Here is a 19998-nt window from a genome sequence, read left to right on the forward strand (position 1 = left end):
AAGTCAGCAGCTACACTTTTTGTAGCTGCTGTCTTTTAATAAACATAAAAAGGCTGGAACTCCCCTTTAATATAAGATCTGATGAAGATAGATTGAGTATTTTTCCCAGTTTAGTCATCCTGCATTTTACTATGTGTTCTTTTAAAGAAGTAGTATCTGCAACAGCCAGCTATCTTTATCTTTGACAGATAATAAAAAGTTATTGCTGCAGTGGAGATACTACAATAGCAACCAGCAACAAAAAAGAGGAACAAAAAGAAATCAAGTGAAATAAAGCAAAGTAAACCTGTTGCCTCTACAACTAAACCATTTTCATTTTATTTATTCTGATTTGTTTGCTTCCTATGAGAAAAATCTCAACTTCTGATAAATCCATGAAAGCCAAGACTCACTGTGAAATATTAAAACCAATAAAAAGGGAAATTATCACATACCATAATCACTGATAGATTTTTCTTTTTTATTTTCCATGAGAAACTAACAAAACAAGTAATTTGTAAAAGGAGAAGAATAGTGTCAAATGATGGGCAAATGTCAGAAAAGGCTACCTTAAAGAGGAATAAGGCTTACCTATAGGTAGTGTAAATATCTCCTAAACGTGCGCCATTTAGGAGATATTTACTGTATATTCAACCAGTGAAATCACTGGCGCATGCGTTTTGAAGGAACTAAGCCCTGTGTCGTGATCAGCCGCTCCAGCGCGCAGGAGTGACATCATCGTGGATCCGGCCAGTCACAGAGTCGGTATCCACGAATCTGGAAGCAAGACGGGTGATGATGCATACTAGCACATTATGCCTTTACCTTGCAGGTAAGGGGGGAAAAAAAACGTCCAATGGTTTACAACTGCTTTAACCCCCTGGCGATATTCCCGAGTCTGACTCGGGGTTACATTTTTGTGCTGCGATCGGTAACCCCGAGTCACTCGGGCTCGCCTCGCTGAATCCACAGGCAGTGTTTACTTACCTTGTCCCTGGATCCAGCGATGCCACCGCGCTGTGTGAGCGAGCGGGACCTCGCTCGATTCACACAGCGTCCTCCTGTGCCACCGATCTCCTTTCCATGCGACGTTACGACGCACAGTGGCGGAGAACGACGCCAAATTCAAAAAGGTAAACAAACACATTACATACAGTATACTGTAATATTATAGATTACAGTACTGTATGTAAAAAATACACACCCCCCTTGTCCCTAGTGAGCTGTCCAGTGCCCTACATGTTCTTTTATATAATAAAAACTGTTCTTTCTGCCTGCAAACTGTATATTGTCCATAGCAACCAAAAGTGTATTTTTATGTCAAAAGTGGTTTTAGAGCAGCTAGAAAACAGTGATAATAAATTATAATGACTTGCAGAATTGTGCGATAGCGATTTGTGGGGAAATTCGTCATAAAAAAATAAAAGTAATGACAGCGACAATTCTGCAACTGAGCAAATTTCAGTGATTTTGAGTTGATTACATTATTGAATAATTTGTATTATAATTATATTAATATTTGTTAGAATTATTTATAACCATTTATTATATTGTAATTTATAATTTTGTTTTTAAAAAAAATTCATACCCGGGATGCCTACTAGACTCTTGTTTGGTCAGATTTATGTGAGTTATTCCTAAAAATTACAGGCCTACAGTATAAAACGCCAAATTTCCTTGCAAATAATTGTACCGCTTTCAGCACCTTTTTTCTGAAATAATCATACCGCCAGGGAGGTTAAAGTATATCTAAACCCAAGAAAAAATGTATACAGTGGCAGCATATCAGTCCTTAGATGTGGTGGCTACATTATATTTTTTGTTTTTAGGCTTTTTCCTCTATTTGCACCTAGTAAACCTGTCAGTAATACACTTGCTATCCTTGCTAGGGTGACAATGCTCACTATATTGTATATATGGAGGAGTTGTCTTGTTACCCTTGAACAAGAAAGCGTGTTAGAACCCTTCCCATCTCCTCATCTCTATAACATGCTGGGGGGGGGGGGGGGGGGCATTCTGTTGTCCACATAGCTAGCTGGGAATAATGTTACTCATAAGGTCTCATTAACACGGGTACTGTGGCCTTGTTTATGTGGCTGGAGCTATGTGCTTGCAGCCATAGGCGTGCACAGGCATCCACACACCCTAATACCCTAATCACAATGTGCAGTGCTGATTCCCCCTACTGCCCAGGCTCCATCCCCTCTTCGCCCCCCCCCCCCCCCCCCCGCCGTCCTGCTGGTTTCCCTACTCTCCTCTCCCCCTGGCTGCTGCTGGGGAAGTTTCAGGATTGAGAGCAGGGGAAGGGGCTGGTAAATATGTAATTTATTGCCCCCTTCCTTCTCTATATAATCACGCTGGCTCCTGTGTCCATTCTTAACTGAATCATAGTAAGTTTACTGTGTTTACTATGCTTCAGTTTGTAAATAAACAGAAAACCACTCAGCACAGAGCACTTTTCATTCATTCACTGCCCTGTGCAGCTGAGGCTGCAGAGAAAGGAATGCGTGTTTGAGTTATGGGGTGCACCCCCTAATGCAATAGGATGCGCACACCTATGCATGCAGCACAAGTTTATTAATGGGAAGCAGCGGCTGTATGGGCTGTATGTTTCTGCCACACAGTGATGCAAAGCTACACAAAGGCTACGTGTTTTTCATATGTGAACAGCTCAGTTCGCTGTCCATATTATCCATTGTAGGCTGCTTTGCTAGGCATTCAGGAGTGTCAAAAACATGCCTGTTTCTAACGCCAGTGTGAACGGGGCCTTAGGACCAGAGTGCCTATCTGAATGGGCCCTAAGAGTCAAGGGCAGAAAGCATAGGAAGTTAATGGCTCACAACATTTCTGATTGAGTCAACAGGTATGGTTGTGCACCTGTCAAAGCTGATTTGGCAGCTTCATAGACTTCTGGACAAGTGCAGGGTAATGAAATGACCAATAAAAAGCAGGAAATTATTGCTTCCTCTTACTATGATGTAAAGCCCTAATATAGTAACAACAAGTTGGCGTTATTACACCAGATTCCGGGCAGAAGAAACAATAGCATGATATTGATAAATACAACTGTGTTATGATAATAAACTTCAAGGATAGCGAAAGCAAAAAGTGTCACTTCATCATGACACACATACCTACATAATACCCATACACATACCTACATAAATGCCCTGTAGCATGGTGAAAGCTATTCCCAACCAAGCTGTTTGTAGGCTGGTTACACACTATACAATCTGATTGTACAATCTCCTTGAGCCCTCTATTCACACCTGAGCATCTGGACTAAAGCCTTCCATAGACAGTTCGAATCTCGGCCGGTTGAGAGGGAACTGGGCGAGATTCGAAGCATGTATGGGAAGGCTGAATGTACCCAGGCCGTTTGATTGATCAACCAGCCTGTCGGATTTTACATGTGATTCTTGCTTGTAGCTGTTATAGCTGCTAGCAATTATCACTGTGTCCCCCCCACCCCCGCCAGGAGAACCCGTTGTTGCAGGAAGGAGAAGGAGTCCAACTACGGCCAGTTGGGCTTTAAGCGCAATCAGACATTTTTAGCCCCATAGACTTTATTAGGGGGGCCTTTAAATGCACAACATGCACATTTTTGCACCTGAAATACTTCTCTCCTTTAGAACTTCTCTCCTACCCTTGCCCAGCCAAGGAAACAAAGCTCTAAAGCTTGAACATAAACGTTTGCACAAGCCATACATGCTTCAATTGTATTATACGATCAAATTAATCAAATCAGCAAACAATCGTATAGGGCAATTCCGGGCAATTTTTTTTTAACCCATGCAGTCGGGCTGCGCCCAGACTGCATTGGTCAACTGCTTGTTTTTTCTAGGGGAGAGCACAACGTTTGTACTCATCTGATCCGCCAAATCTTTGTAAAACCGCGCTTCTCCGCAGTCCAGCGATGGACTGTTCCTGCCTATGGAGCATGCATTGAGCATGGTGATGTCAGAAACAGTCCATTTTCAAGATTGCTGGAGCGCAGGGGTGCTGGATTGGGCTTGTGCGAGGAACATCAGTGGATCAGGTAAGTATATCTCTACTGTCCTCTCCCCTAGAATAAAACAAGCAGTTAACTGCCTGCACTTCTCGGGAAAAAAAGAAATTGCCCAGAGTTCAGCTTTAGGCTCCATTCACACTTGTGCAACTTTGTAGATTAAAGTCACATGACAAGTCGCTCCCCATGTTTTCCAATGATAACCATTCATATATGTGCGACTTAAAATTGCAGCAACTTCAAAGTAGTTCATGCGCTGCTTTGGCCTGACATTTATGCTACTTGAAGGCCATAGACTTCAATGTTAACCCTCAAAAGTTGTATGAAAGTCATATCTGAATGTTATACAATGAAACAGTTGTGCAACAGTTGTCCATTATAACTGGTCAAAGTCGTATCCAAAGTTGCACCAAAGCCGCACTTCAAAGTTGGTGCAACTTTGGAGTCATACAAGTGTGAATGAAGCCTTAAGGATACATATTTACATAAAATAAAAAAACAATTTAAACCAGATGTCACTTTAAATTGAAGTTCCACCAATTTAAAAGTCAGCAGCTACAAAAAGTGTAGCTGCTGACTTTTAATAATCAAGAACTCATCGGTCCCATGGTCCAGCGATGTGGGTGCAGGAAGCCTCGCTCCTCTCCCCCTCCTCTCTGCAGCGCCTGCATTCTAACTGTGTGAATCCCCAGCCGGGTGCCAAACTGCGCATGCGTGAACCGCGCTGCGCGATGTGAATGACCGGGCAATCTTCTGGGACCTGTGACGTGTCCCAGAAGATTGCAGGGAGGGAGGGGGAGAGGTAAATTTCCTTCCTGTGCCACAGCACCAGGGGAGGAAGTGGGAGCTAGGTGCCTCTAAAAACAGGGTATTCCCCCCCCCCAAAAAAATGACATGCCAAATGTGGCATGTCATGGGGTCACCAGCGCTTAAAGCGGAAGTTTCATTTTTTGGTGGAACTCCGCTTTAAAGTGATAGTTAAAAAAATAATAATTAAGCTTTACAAACAAACATTTCATACTTGCCTCCACTGTGCAGCTCGTTTTGCACAGAGTGGCCCCGATCTTCGACTTCTGAGGTCCCTCAGTGGCTCTTGTGGATCCTCCCCGCATCGTATGATCCCCGGGAGAAGCGCTCTCCTGGAGGGGATACCTTGCGGGCGTGCTCCTGAGTCCATCATTTGGCATTCATAGACACCAAATGTAGGACTCGGTCCCCGCACCCCGAAGTCACCAAAAGTAGTGCAGAAACTACTAGCAAATGCGCCGTCGCACCGATTAAGACGGTACCATTGCCGGCAAATCGCATGCTAAATCGCATCAATGTGAACCTAGGTTGAGGGTAGATTTAGATGTTTGTCTAAATCTCCTTTTCCTCTAAAGTCCAATCCACATTCAGATCACACTACAGAATCTACTGGCAGGCAGTAAGGATGCAAGGTGATGTCTCCTCACCTCCTGTTTTAACTCCATTTTGCTGAAAAACATGCCATAAGCATGCCGCAGCCATTTGCTTAAATGTGTAGCGTTCAGAGGGTTTGCCGCACGCCGATTGCTACATGTCAGGTAAACTTTGCCGCAGGTGCGAATGTGACCTCTGTATATAAATACTCTCTTCTGTTGCCTACTGCATTTAAGGGGGGGGGGGGGGGCAGTTGGTGGGCAGCAAAAACACAGCTCAACCATGCATTTTTGCCATCTTTCAACCATGCTTCTAAATGAAACCAAAGTAAGGTAATCTCTTTAAAAAAAACACAGCACACAATTCAAACTGGATGATTGGTGAGATAAGGCAGTGTTTCTCAAAGTTTTTTCAGTCAAGGTACCCTTCAAAATTATGGATAATGTCAAGGCACCCTCTTAAATTATGGACAATCTCAAGGAACCCTTCAAAATTATGGACAATCTCAAGGCACCCTCTAAAATGATGGAACAATTCAAGGCACCCTCTAAAATGATGGAAAAATTCAAGGCACCCTCTAAAATTATGGACAATCTCAAGGCACCCTCTAAAATTATGGACAATCTCAAGGCACCCTCTAAAATGATGGACAATCTCAAGGCACCCTCTAAAATGATGGAACAATTCAAGGCACCCTCTAAAATGATGGAACAATTCAATGCACCCTCTAAAATTATGGACAATCTCACGGCACCCTTAAAAATGATGGACAATCTCAAGGCACCCTCTAAAATGATGGAAAAATTCAAGGCACCCTCTAAAATGATGGACAATCTCAAGGCACCCTCTAAAATTATGGACAATCTCAAAGCACCCTCTAAAATGATGGAAAAATTCAAGGCACCCTCTAAAATTATGGACAATCTCAATGCACCCTCTAAAATTATAGACAATCTCAAAGCACCCTCTAAAATTATAGACAATCTCAAAGTACCCTCTAAAATTATGGACAATCTCAAGGCACCCTCTAAAATTATGGACAATCTCAAGGCACCCTTTAAAATTATGGACAATCTCAAGGCACCCTCTAAAATTATAGACAATCTGAAAGCACCCTCTAAAATTATGGACAATCTCAAGGCACCCTCTAAAATTATAGACAATCTGAAAGCACCCTCTAAAATTATGGACAATCTCAAGGCACCCTTCAAAATTATGGACAATCTCAAGGCACCCTCTAAAATTATGAACAGTCTTGTGGCACCCCATTCTAAAAGGTAAAAAACGATTCTAATAGTTTTACAATAATACATCAACATAGAACACCGAACTTTAGAGGTGATTCATTCCTCCAAATCCTATACACTTTTACACACTGCTACTGACTAGTATTCCAATGTTTCTCTTCTCCCTCAGTTTTTCTCCATCACTCACCTAATGTAACCCCAGCGCAGACAGAGAGGGGCAGGGGAGGATCATTGGTTGTTAGGACGCAGGTATCTAGAAGGTCGTAATGGTGCACAATGAAAACCTGTGGCTTTATGTAACTAAAAGAACATATGAAAAAATATATTGAATGCCTGGATCACTGTTAGATACTATTGGATTAGGTCCCGTACACACGACACGTACTCTCGGCAGAATTCAGCCAGAAACTCAATGGGAGCCGTATTCTGCCGAGAAACCCGGTCGTGTGTACACTTTTGGCCGAGGAAACTGACGAGGAACTCGTCGAGCCAAATAGAGAACATGTTCTCTATTTCCTCGTTAGTCAATGGGGAAACTTGGCTCGCCGAGATCCTCGCGGCTTCACAAGGAACTCGACGAGCAAAACGATGTGTTTTGCCCGTCGAGTTTCTCGGACGTGTGTACGGGGCCTTAGACTATAGATACAAAAATGTATCAATTTTTCATCTCAATGGATAGCCAAAAGATACAGTCCTAGCGACCCTAAAATCGCATATAAAAAAAATAGGGGGAAGAAAGTTCTCCCAAGAGGATCAAACAAAGGATACTGTGATTGATTTAAAAATGTATTAAATAGAAAAAAATTAGCACACAACAATTTAATGAAAAAAGAGACAGATTTTTTTTTTCTTATATAACTAAAAGGCAAGCTTGATCCACCTGCTGGCTTGTATACAATTTTTGGGTAATTTTTAGGCATTTTGCCAAGGCACTCCTGAAGAAACCTCGAGGCACCCTGGTTGAAAAAGGGTGAGATAGGGAAAGGAGTGGGCTATGAAATGGGACAGAGATGGTACAATCAGATTGTATAGTGTATGCTGTGTTACACCAGCACCTGACTTTACACATCACCTTCTGATTCTTTCATCATTATTAATATCCTATCTTAATGCAGAACATGAAAACTGTGGCTGCTCCTTGGATTTGACAGGTGAGAAGATCGCAGCACTCCTGCACAGAAAGCCGACAATAGCAATGTATAAGCACACAGTCCTGTACACAGATCAGAGACATAAAATAAAGGTCGTTGTAGTGTAGAGATCAGGAGAGGGTTCTATGAGTAGAAGTGATCTTTACAGGTGGATTATTATTCAGCTTACAGGTGCAGCATAAGGAGCTCATAGCTCTGCACAGGAAGAAAAGTTTCCTGCCAAATACCTTTTGTCCCCTGCTCATAATCCACAGAATAAAGTTTATATTGCTGATTGCAGGCTGGCTGCTTGCTGTGGGTTCTGATGTGCCCTGCCTCTATGTATCGGAATGCAGCACTGGCTAGACTGTCACACACATAGAAAGTCACCTACCTGAAGAAGAGCTTGGAGAAGATGTTGGCTTTCTCTAATGGGGACCTCTGCATGGTGACCCTTGTGCTATGGATGCAGCAGGCACAGGCTCTGTCCACTCTTGTCTTTGCTCTCCCACCTTATTCTCCCTGCCTGCTGATGTCACAGCCTCCTTGACTCTGCCCAGGTTTGACAGGAGGTAAGCAGAGGCAGACAGCCCAGTCTTTCATATCTTCTTCCTTCTCTTCTCCTACTTTTTTTTCTCCTCCACTCCCTCTTCCTCTGTTTAGGTAACACATCAGGGGTGTGTTGCAAACAGTTATAATCATATTGCATTACCCACGCATATTGTGGAAGTTGATGGACCTTGTGGTGATTGTGATGATCAGATTATTGAGGGGAACCATACCTGATTAGGTCAGGATAGCTCTAGATTTCATATTTAATAGGAAGTGCTGACCCAGGGCATGTTTAGGTTGATTGTAGTTGATGTCTGTTGACCCAGCTTGGATGAGATGTGTTTCAAGTGAAATGGACTTGTTTGCTTTGGCAAGCGTTATTGTTTAAACTTAGAGTGTGTATTAAAGTTGTATTAAACCCAAAAGCAAACATGTATTATATTGCAACATTCTTAGATGTGGTGGCTGCATTCGTTTTCTTTTTTAGTCTTTCTTTCCTTCTTTTCATCTGGTGATCCTATCAGTAAGTCTGTTGTTTTTTCAACATAACAAGTTCTCTTAGGCCCTGTACACACGACCGAGTTTCTCGGCAGAATTCAGCCAGAAACTCGATGGGAGACGTAGTCTGCCGAGAAAACCGGTCGTGTGTACACTTTTCGCCGAGGAAACCGACGAGGATCTCGTCGGGCCAAAAAGAGAACATGTTCTCTATTTCCTCGTTAGTCAATGGGAAAAGTTGGCTCGCCGAGATCCTCAGCGGCTTCACAAGGAACTCGACGAGCAAAACAATGTGTTTTGCCCATCGAGTTTCTCGCACGTGTGTACGGGGCCTTACAGATGAAGCACTTAGAGCCGGTTCACACACAGGCGGCACAACTTTGGGGGCGACTCGGCAAGAGGATCTGAAGATGACTTGAGAGGCGACTTGCAAAATTACTTCTGTATTGAAGTCAATGCAAGTCGCCCAGAGTCAACTCCAAAGTCGTACAGGAACCTTTTTCTAAGTCAAAGCGACTTGCGTCGCTGCTATTAGAACGATTCCATTGAATAGAGCGGACCGCGACTTGTCAGGCGGCTTGTGTATCGCCTGACAGGTCGCCCCTATGTGAACTGGCTCTAAGACCAGTGTTTTTCAACTCCAGTCCTCAAGGCGCCCCAACAGGTCATGTTTTCAGGATTTCTCTCAGATAAAATGGCTGTGGTAATTACTAAGGCAGTAAAACTGATCAAATCACCTGTGCAAGGGAGCTGCGGTGGCTCGACGCGATTGGCACTGCGCTGACAAGCCATTCACCTCTGCAGCTAGAGGTTCGGATCCCGGTCTCAGCTACATGTGAATTGAGTTTGGTGGTCTCAGCCCGGCTCCCGGTGGGTGTGCTATGCGAGGTAAGCTTGCGCTTAGTACGCCCACCCCCCTCCCACAAAAACCACCACACTTACACGCACTCGAAATTGGGTTAACATGCACGCACTTTGACCACGCGGTCTCTAAAAAGAGAGGCAAAGGACTAACGGGGCTGGTTGAGCGGGCTAGATCCTCTCACTCCCTTATAGGGAGTCCCTCTGCCCCGTTGGGCTTCAAAGCGGAGCAGGTAGGGCGGGCTGTGTGGGAGGAACCCCTCACACACCCACCATTGCCACCTGGTGCATGGAGAAAGGTGGCAGATTGCCTCTGGGAGAGGCCTGCATACTCCCAATTCCTGCAGTCCGGCTCCTCTCTCGAGTACACGCACAAAATACACTTTAAAAAAAAATCACCTGTGCAAAATAATGGAAAGCCTGCAAACATGACCTGTTGGGGCGCCTTGAGGACTAGAGGTGAGAAACACAGAGTTAGACGGATGACACAAACCATTTGCCACCGACAGGGGGTGCTTACAATGGTCAGCTTTTATTTTTTCATATAAAACCTTTAGGCTAGGTTCACATCATGGGCGTCCGCTCTATAGGGCAAGGGGGGGCAATTGACCCCCCCCCCCCTGGAAAATCGAGAGGGTGTTGAAGAGTTTTGCGGCCACACGCTGTCTGAGCGGTCCCGGGTTGGATGTCACATAGGCACAGCGAGCAGAGTGAAGCTGCCTCCCCTCCAGTGATTATGTGTACACAGGGGGAGGGAACCTGTTGTGCCTGTTCTGCGCTGATGGCTGATCTGAGGTACTGAATGGGATGGGGAAGGGGGGGTTTGTGCTGAAAAGGGGGTCCATCTGTGCTGAAGGGGGAGTCTGTACTGAAGGGGGGTATGTGCTGAAGGGGGTCTGTGCTTAAAGGGGGTCCATCTGTGCTGAAGGGGGGTCTGTGCTGAATGGAGAGGTCTGTCTGGAATGGGGGGATCTGTGCTGAATGGAGGGGTGTGTGCAGAATGGGGGGTCTGTGCTGAAGGGGGGTCCATCTGTGCTGAATGGAGGGGTCTGTGCTGAAGGGGGGGGTCTGTGCTGAAGGTGGGGTCCATCTGTGCTGAAGGGGGTTCTGTACATTCTCTAGACTATATTTATATGGGCATGGAGTGAAGCTGAATTATCTCAAGAGCTATTTCACACTGCCAGCTGGCCACATTATCGGTAAAGTGGCGCTTTACCATCGTTTTAGCTGCGCTATTCGGCCGCTAGCGGGTCGCTTTTAACCCCGCTAGTGTTTGAAGAAAGGGTTAAATGCGACTGTGTATCGCCGCTGCCTGAAGCGCCCCTCCCTGAAAAAATTTCAGCGGATGCCCATGGTTCACATATATACATACAGTATATGCAAATTGGTTTCTCCGCATCCAATTCGCATGACAGGCGAGTGTGATTAGCTCTCAATGGAGTCGGTTCACACAGGTCCGTGGCGGCCGCAAAGCAGATTGCAAAAGGGTCCTGTGTGTCTTTAAGATCGATTCAGGTGTGAATACAAGTAAAAATTTGGACCTGAATCGCACCTGAACCGGTGAACAAAAAAGCACCTTCAGGCACGAAACTTCAGGTTCACGCAGCTTCAGGCACGAAACTGCGGCTGCACATATGTGAACCCACCATTATCCCAAAACGAAAAAAAAACTGTTCTCTGTAGCTGCTTATTATTTTAGCTGACGTTTGGCTTCAGTTTGTTAGGCTTTATGTACACTGATGCTGGTAAACGAACGTTTAGGAGCAGTTGGGTGTTTTTTTCAGCTGCCCCTGAACTCTCCTCTATGTTATCTCATCAGTACATGTACACGGGTCGTTTATATTAGTTTCTAAGCAGTTGAGTTTAGAAGCATTTTTTGAAAAGCAAAAAAAAATGGGTTCAGAACTGATGTTCAGAGGCATTTGAAACACCAAACGCCTGTAACATCTTGTAAACGCGGTAATTCGTGTTTAGCCACGTTTCGTTTACAGGCGTTTTTAATGGAGACATGTTTTTGACTATTTAAAAAAAAAACGCTTCTAAACGGAGAGGTTTAAAACGTCCGATGTACATTAAGCCCAAAGGGTATCTAAATCTGGTAGCTGCTAGTACATCTATTACTCCCCTCTTCCCAGACTGACAATGCTGCTGTCCAAAGGTACCCCCTGTTCTCGTTCATCCAGAGTGGGGGCACTCTAATAAAGGAGGTGTGTTACCAGGTGAAAAAAATAAAATGAAAATAATGCACTAATTATTGGTAATCTGCAATATATTACATTTTTTGTTTTAAAAAAAAAATGGGATATTTATTATAGCAAAATGTAAAAAATACTGGGCCAGATTCAGAGAGAGAGTACGCCGGCGTATCTACTGATACGCCGGCGTACTTTCAAATTACCCACGTCGTATCTTTAGTTTGAATCCTCAAACCAAGATACGACGGCATCTGGGTTCGATCCGACAGGCGTACGGCTTTGTACGCCTTCGGATCGTAGATGCAATACTTCGGCGTCCGCTGGGTGGAGTTTGCGTCGTTTTCCGCGTCGGGTATGCAAATGAGCTTTTTCCGACGATCCACGAACGTACGTGCGGCCGTCGCATTCTCTTACGTCGTCTCTAGTCGGCTTTTTCCGGCGTATAGTTAAAGCTGCTATTTTGCGGCGTATAGATAGACTTGCCATGTTAAGTATGGCCGTCATTCCTGCGTCGAAATTTGATTTTTTTTTATTTTTTGCGTAAGTCGTCCGTGAATAGGGATGGACGTAAGTCACGTCTAAGGCCCCATACACACGATAGAATCCATCCGCTGAAAAATCCCAGCGAATGGGTTTCAGCGGATAGATCCTATGGTGTGTACACTCCAGCGGATCCTTTTCAGCGGATATTTATCCTCTGGGATGGATTCCAGCAGATCGAATATTCGCTGACATGCTAAACAAATCTATCTGCTGGAATCCATCCCAACGGATGGATCCGCTGGTCTGTATAGACTCACCGGATCCATCCGTCCGAAGGGATCCCCCGCATGCGTCGTAATGATTCGACGCATGCGTGGAATTCCTTATATGACAGCGTCGCGCACGTCGCCACGTCATAATCGCGGCAACGGCGCGACACGTCATCGCCAGAGGATTTCGGCGCGGATTTCAATGCAATGGTGAGTACACTCCATCGCAGGGAAATCCGCTGAAATCCTCGAGAGGATTTATCCGCGGAAACGGTCCGCTGGACCCTATTCGCGGATAAATCCTCTCGTGTGTATGGGGCCTAAGTTCAAAAAATGACGTCGTTGCGACGTCATTTCACGCAAAGCACGGCGGGAAATTTTGAAACGGAGCATTTAAATGAATCACGCCCCCTAATCGCCGATTTGAATTCCGCCGCCAGAAATACACTACGCCGCCGTAACTTTCGGCGCGCAATCTTTCAGGATTCAAACCAAAGCCGGAAAAGTTACGGCGGCGTAGCGTATCTCTGATACGCTGCGCCGATCCATTTCTATGTGGATCTGGCCCATTGTGTTTTTTTCAAAATTGCCGCTCTTTTTTTGTTTATAGCGCAAAAAATAAAAACCGCAGAGGTGATCAAATACCACCAAAAGAAATCTCTATTTGTGGGAAGAAAAGGACGTCAATTTTGTTTGGGAGCCACGTCGCATGACCGCGCAATTGTCATTGAAATCGTGACAGTGCCGAAAGCTGAAATTTCGCCTGGGCAGGGGGGTATATGTGCCCAGTAAGCAAGTGGTTAATACTGCTTTAACTCAGGCTCTGTTCACACATGAGCAGAGCGACTTTTAGGCCCCATACACACGATAGAATCCATCCGCTCAAAAATCCCAGCGAATGGGTTTCAGCGGATAGATCCTATGGTGTGTACACTCCAGCGGATCTGTTTCCGCGGATATTTATCCCCTGGGATGGATTTCCAGCGGATAAATATTTGATGACATGCTATCAAATCTATCCGCTGGAATCCATCCCAACGGATGAGAGGGGGAGGAAATTAGGGGTGGAGAGCTGCTGTTTAAGCAGAAACGCACAAAACAAAGATCCTAAAATGCTTAAGTCACGCGTTTTCAGGCATTTCTATTGAAGTCTATGGGGCCAAAGATGCATGTAATCTGCCAAAAATAAACTCTTTTTCTGAGTGACAGGTGTACAGGGGCCATTAAAATGAATGGGATTTGGCTTGTTGAGCGTTTTAGAGCTACAAGCTTCAAGCAGTAAATCGTTCAGGTGTTCACACTTATGCTCAACAAGCAAACAAGTATTGTTTTCAATAGCCCTTATTCACATCTGAGCAACCTGAGGCAGAATTGAGCATTTTTGCCCCCATAGACTTCAATGGAAATGCCTGAAAAGCACAACATGATCTTTTTTCAAGCGTTCTTTTCAAACATTTTGTTGTGCGTTTTCTGTTGAAACGGCAGTTATCTACCATTTTTTCAGCAACACTCCTCACCTTTTAGTTGAAAAATGCCTCAAAAAATGCCTGACAAAAGCTGCAAAAATGTTTAAAAATACTAAAAAACGCTTCAAAATGTGTCGCTTATGTGTAATTGTATCATGTAATCCCTTACTTATACCCAGTGAAGTGAAAATTCTCAGATGTTATACAGAGATGAAACAAATATCCCTACATACGTTTTACATGCCAATCTGCTGTCTTCAGCTTTATATACTGTTAGTGCACGTCATGTTAGAATTTTCTCTTCCTGATTGATCTGTGGTGTGGATTCTTGCCATACACTGTGAGACAGCTGATTGGAGGAAAGGCACACACCCCCTCTCCACAAAAAAAAAAAAGGGAAGAAACAATGCAGAGCTGTGCTGTGAATAGACCAGCTCTCTGCTAATCTATTTATAGCATCCACCCTGACACAAAATTCAGCCTGGTTTTATCACAGTTGATGGAGAACTTGTCAGAAGTTATCATACTGATAACAGAAGAACAGAGCAGGAGAAAGCCATGGGACTTAGGGCTTTGAAGAGAGATAAGAAAACACTGCAGATATACTGTATGTGCCCAGCTCAAATTTCATGAATGGGGTTCACCTCCACTTTAAGGTAGAGGAATAAAGTAAAATACTTACAGCTCTTGTTTCTGATGCTTGGGCGAGACCTCACCATGCCCATGTTCAATGCAAAGATAATAGTCCTAGATTGTACTTGGTGACATCAGTGATTGATCACAAAGCACCATAGAGCGCAAGGAACATTGTTTGTTCCTTTTAGTATAAAAGTTTTATTCAAATAAAAGCTGACCATCGTAAGCACCCTGTCAGTGGTAAATAGTTTGTCTTAAATGGGTTGTAAAGGTTTGTTTTTCATTTTCTAAACAGGTTCCTTTAAGCTAGTGCATTGTTGGTTCACTTAACGCACTTCCTTTTTCTCCTCAGTAAGCTTGCCCCCATCATCTGAGCCGTTCTGGATGGGGGTTAGTCAGCATGCTCACCCCCTCCCATGGGACTACATCCCTGTGGGGAGACGCTGTGTTCACAGCAAGTATTCCAGCGACTACTACAAGAGTAGAGCTACAATAATAAACAGTTAGAACTTGTAGTCTAGTAGATCACAGTGTGAGTGTGCTTATAAAGATTTACAGTGGAACCTCTGATTGCGAGTTACGCGGTTAACGAGTGTTTCGCAATACGAGCACTGTATTTTTGAAAATCCTAACTCGGTTTGCGAGTGTTGTCTCGCAAAATGAGCAGGATTCAAGCCAAAGCGGTGTGCAGTACCGCGTTTGGCCTGAGGTGGGGAGGGGGCCACGTGGGAGCCAAGCTGAAAGACTCGGAAATACGCCATTCCCGAGCTTTTCCGAGGTTAGCAGAGGTCAGCCGAGCTGTCATCGGGCCTTTTTGTGTGTTCCTGAGGCTCTGTGCCCCCCCCCCCACCTCTGGCCGCATGCGGCATTGCATGCCATTGGAGTAAATGCCAAACAAATGATTTTCGTTTCCATTGACTTCAATGGGGAAACTCGCTTTGATATCTGAGTACTTTGGATTACGAGCATTCTCCTGGAACGGATTATGCTCGTAATCTGAGGTTCCACTGTATAATGATTGTCTTAGAACTTTTACACTGTCAGTTGGCCCCTGCATGAGCCACTGCCACTGTCGAAGCATACCCACTCAGGTATCAATCAGCTAACATAGAAGATGCCACTACAGCAGTCACTCCAGCTGTCTACTGAAAGTTTTGGACAGCCAGCATCAGGGCCGGCCCTATGATGGGACCGGGTGGTACCATGGGTACAGGCAGCACTTTTAGGGGGGCAGCATACTGATGCCCACCAGCCCGTTCCGCCAGCTCCGCTACCCAAATAAAATTGATGTCCTTTTTTTCCCACAAATAGAGCTTTCTTTTGGTGATATTTGATCACCTTTGCTGTTTTTAATTTTTGTGCTATAAATATATATATTTTTAAAAAAAATTCTATAATAAATATCCCCAAAATTTAGAAAAATAAACAATTTTCTTCAGTTTAGGCCAATATGTATTCTTCTACATATTTTTGGTACAAAAAAAAAACACAATTAGCGTACATTGATTAGTTTGCGCAAAAGACATTGTGGCTGCCGGCAATTCACAGATCCCTTTATACTCCTGGATACATGTATAGAGCCATGGCAGGTCCTTTTATACGCCTATATGCATGTATAGAGCCATGACAGGTCCTCTTTATACATCTATAGAGCCATGACAGGCCCTCGTTATAGTCCTATATACATTTATAGAGTCATGACAGGTCCTCTTTATACTCCTATATACATGTATAGAGCCATGACAGGTCCTCTTGATATTCCTTTACATGTAAAGAGTAATGACAGGTCCTCTATATACATGTATAGAGCCATGACAGGTCCTCTTGATATTCCTTTACATGTAAAGAGTAATGACAGGTCCTCTATATACATGTATAGAGCCATGACAGGTCCTCTTGATATTCCTTTACATGTAAAGAGTAATGACAGGTCCTCTATATACATGTATAGAGCCATGACAGGTCCTTTTTATACTCCTATACATGTATAGAGCAATGACAGGTCCTCTTTATACTCCTTTATACATGTATAGAGCCATGACGGGTCCCCTTTAGTTATCATGATATAAAATAATGAATGTGGGGGCCTTTTGGTTCGCGTGATTTTTTTTCTGGGGGGGCAACATTTCATTCTTGGTCCCAGGCAGCACAATGTCTTGGGCCGGCACTGGCCAGCATCAAGTGTGACCAAATCTGTAACACGTTGTGCCTTCCACTGCAAAGAAGAAAGGCTTTCAGGCAGCCCATCCTAACCTTTACTCCTAGATAAGAGACAATTACATCTAATATAATCGCGAGATCAAATCATAAAATGGGTTGCTAATTAAAAAAACAAAACAAAAAAAACTCTTTCAATATTTAAGTTTACTTAAGCCAATTTGTTCTTGAATTGGAAACTTTGGGTTAACCCATTTTGTTCCAGAGTATCCAGAAGCAGTGTAGTTTTGTTCCATAAACCATAGCGTCTGGCTTAAGAATTAAAGCGGAGCTCAACTCCCAAAAGCAGAATTTTTTTTTTCATTCTCTTGTTTTTTTAAATTTGTAGCCTCACACCTCGCCACCATTCCAGCCCAGATGAGAATGATGCGTACCCTGTCCTGCAGCTTCCTGGAATATTTACAGCACATCCCCTAGGAGGCTGCAGAACTGGCACACAAAGCCTCTAGGGGTCGGTCCGGAAAGTGGGCCAGAGTTCGGTGCATCTTTGGCACTGGCTGCCTACACCCAGAAGAAGTAACTAGCTGAAGAGGACCAAGATGGTGATGCAGGACACGCTGTGTGGAAAACGAATAGCAGCAGATGATAGGATAATGGGACAATGCTGCATTCACTGTGCGGGTTTGTGCGTTAAAGAGCACTACAACGCAAAGCTTAGCACCCTCTGAAAAGTAGATGAAAAGCAAGGGCCCCCATCCCATGCTAATTATTAATTAATAAGCATGGTCAGGCTCAGCAGCCAGTACTTTGGTTTACGAGCTAGACTAATGTTCATATTTGCTTCTGAAAGTTGACATATATGTATTATAGCACACATAAGAAAAAAACTGACGATGAGTTCAAAGAATAAGTGCACTTCTAAACAAAGTGCACATATTATTCATGCCCCTTTGCCTTGGCCTAAACTAACTAACCCTCACCCCAAACAAGCATACTTACCGAGATCTGATACCGCAGCCCTGTGTTAGTTAACATGCTGCACTGCAAGTCCTCTGTCTTCTGGTTGCGCGCCTGCAATAAAACTGCATAGACTTCTATGAGGCTCATCTACCTCCATCTCCTGGCAAGGATACAAGGGGAGACAAGCCCCATAGAAGTCGATGGTGCTGTTCTGTGGAGGCGTGGCCAGGAGAAAGATGCCTTGTGGCACTGGATGCCAATAATCACTGGCAACGGTGAGCATCGGATCTTGATTAGTATAAATCTGTGGAGGGTGAAAAATGGAAAAGAAAGGCGCCTCTAAGTGCAGTACGCAAAATTTTATAAAGTGCACAAAGGGTGAGTTGCTTCTCCTCTAACCAAAGTGCTGCCAGAAGTGCCATCTTATCACTATCATCCCTCTGACCAACTATCCCCCTCCACCAGAGCGCCCTTATCTCCTATCTGTGGGGGTGGGTGGTGGGATCAGTTAGGTCAGACAAATATGGATAAAGGATAAGTGCACTTTATTTTAGGAAGCATGTATCCTTTAAAGTGATACTAAACACAATTTTCCATTAAAAATGTCCCTTCTATTTCTGTATATGGATAATGGCACAGTAATAATTTTAATAAAAAAAAAAAATCTAGGTACCTTTTTCCCAATTGATTTACAACTGTTACACGACCCATCTCTTTCCCAGCCTGTCTGTAGGTAAACAGTGACAGGAGGAGCTTCTAGTCCTCTGCCACTGATCACATGTTCATAACAAAAAAAATAAAAAAAACAGCCTTTGGGATACAGAGTAAAAAAAAAAAATAATAATAATATCAATAACCCTTTTGAAGCATCATACAAATGTATGTATATGTGAAATCAAATATTTATTATTTTTGTGTCACGCCCCTCCAGCCTGTGACTTAGAATAACAGGGAGGTAAAGCCTTCATCAATTAAGATGTAATATCCCACCCCAGTTATGTTTAGCTGGTTGGTGGGCATGAAGGGGGAGGGACAGTGGGCTATCATTTACCACGGTATACGCCCACTTGTGTGACTGTATAGACACATGGGCTGCTCAGATGTGATAGGGAGGAAGTGCTCAGCATAGAAACACACTGAAAACTGAGCATGTGCACTAGCTGCCAGCACTGCTCTGCAAATTCCCAACTGTATTGGGGACATGAACAGAAATTGGAGATAGAGGCAGCAGAATCAACCAGGTTTTATTGCAGAATACAGAATACAAATCCCATAGTAAATGGAATGTGAGTATGAACAGCATGTAATACAGCATTTATTAATAGTTTTTATGATGCGGGTTTAGTGATACTTTAACTATTACCTATTCTTTTCTAAATCATATGTAGCACTACCCCCATAGCAGTTGTAGATGACTGAGTTCCCCACTCCTACACAGTCAGGCAAGAAGCATTTCCAGCTTTCATTAATAGTTTTTATGATGCGGATTTAGTGATACTTTTACTATTACCTATTATTTTCTAAACCATATGTAGCACTACCCCCTTGTAGCGGTTGTAGATGACGGAGTTCCCCACTCCTACACAGTCAGGCAAGAAGCATTTCCAGCTTTCATCCAGACACAAGGAGCAGTCTTTGAGCTTTGTTTTTATGTTTTATCAGGGGTAATAATTTGGATGGGGTATAGGAATTATGGAATGCCCAACCTGATAACAATGAGATAAATCAGGAACAACTTCCTCCCTTTAGGAAAGATTTAGAACTCACACTGTCTCTCAGGGAAGACTCCTTCCAAGCTGCTTCCGTTGGCAGGATCCTCACAGGACAGCCTGAGCTCAAGCCTGAGGCAAAGCACCCCCTGCCCCCCAGACTAGGGGGTTTCACCTCAAGGGCCATTACCAGTTCCCTCAGCACTTAACTGGCTTAACCCCCTGCTAGGCCCACTGCCTGGGGATTGGCAAACCTTCCATGAGTGTGCAGATTAACCCTCCTAGCTTCCGCCCTCCAGCTTCCAGAACGGTCTCCAACTTTCCAGAACCAAGGCGAGGCACCAGAGACCTGCCTGCACGAGTCATCCAGCCCGTACTCAAGTAAACCCTGACCCAATTTCATGGCTCAGACTTAGCCCTGAGCCAGACTATGTTTTACCTACTCT

General features: G+C 44.0%; 1 protein-coding gene across 1 annotated transcript in view; it reads right to left on the minus strand.

The window, feature by feature from the left end:
• The window catches only part of CFTR (CF transmembrane conductance regulator), a 208500-nt gene extending 199973 nt beyond the window's left edge, over positions 1 to 8527 (minus strand). The window contains 1 exon segment of the mRNA XM_040343760.1: positions 8161 to 8527. Coding sequence (XP_040199694.1) covers positions 8161 to 8213 — 53 coding nt within the window. The 5' untranslated portion in view covers positions 8214 to 8527.
• Positions 8528 to 19998: the final 11471 nt, after the last annotated feature.

Source organism: Rana temporaria, chromosome 3, assembly GCF_905171775.1.
Source record: "Rana temporaria chromosome 3, aRanTem1.1, whole genome shotgun sequence".
Taxonomy (NCBI): Eukaryota; Metazoa; Chordata; class Amphibia; order Anura; family Ranidae; genus Rana; species Rana temporaria.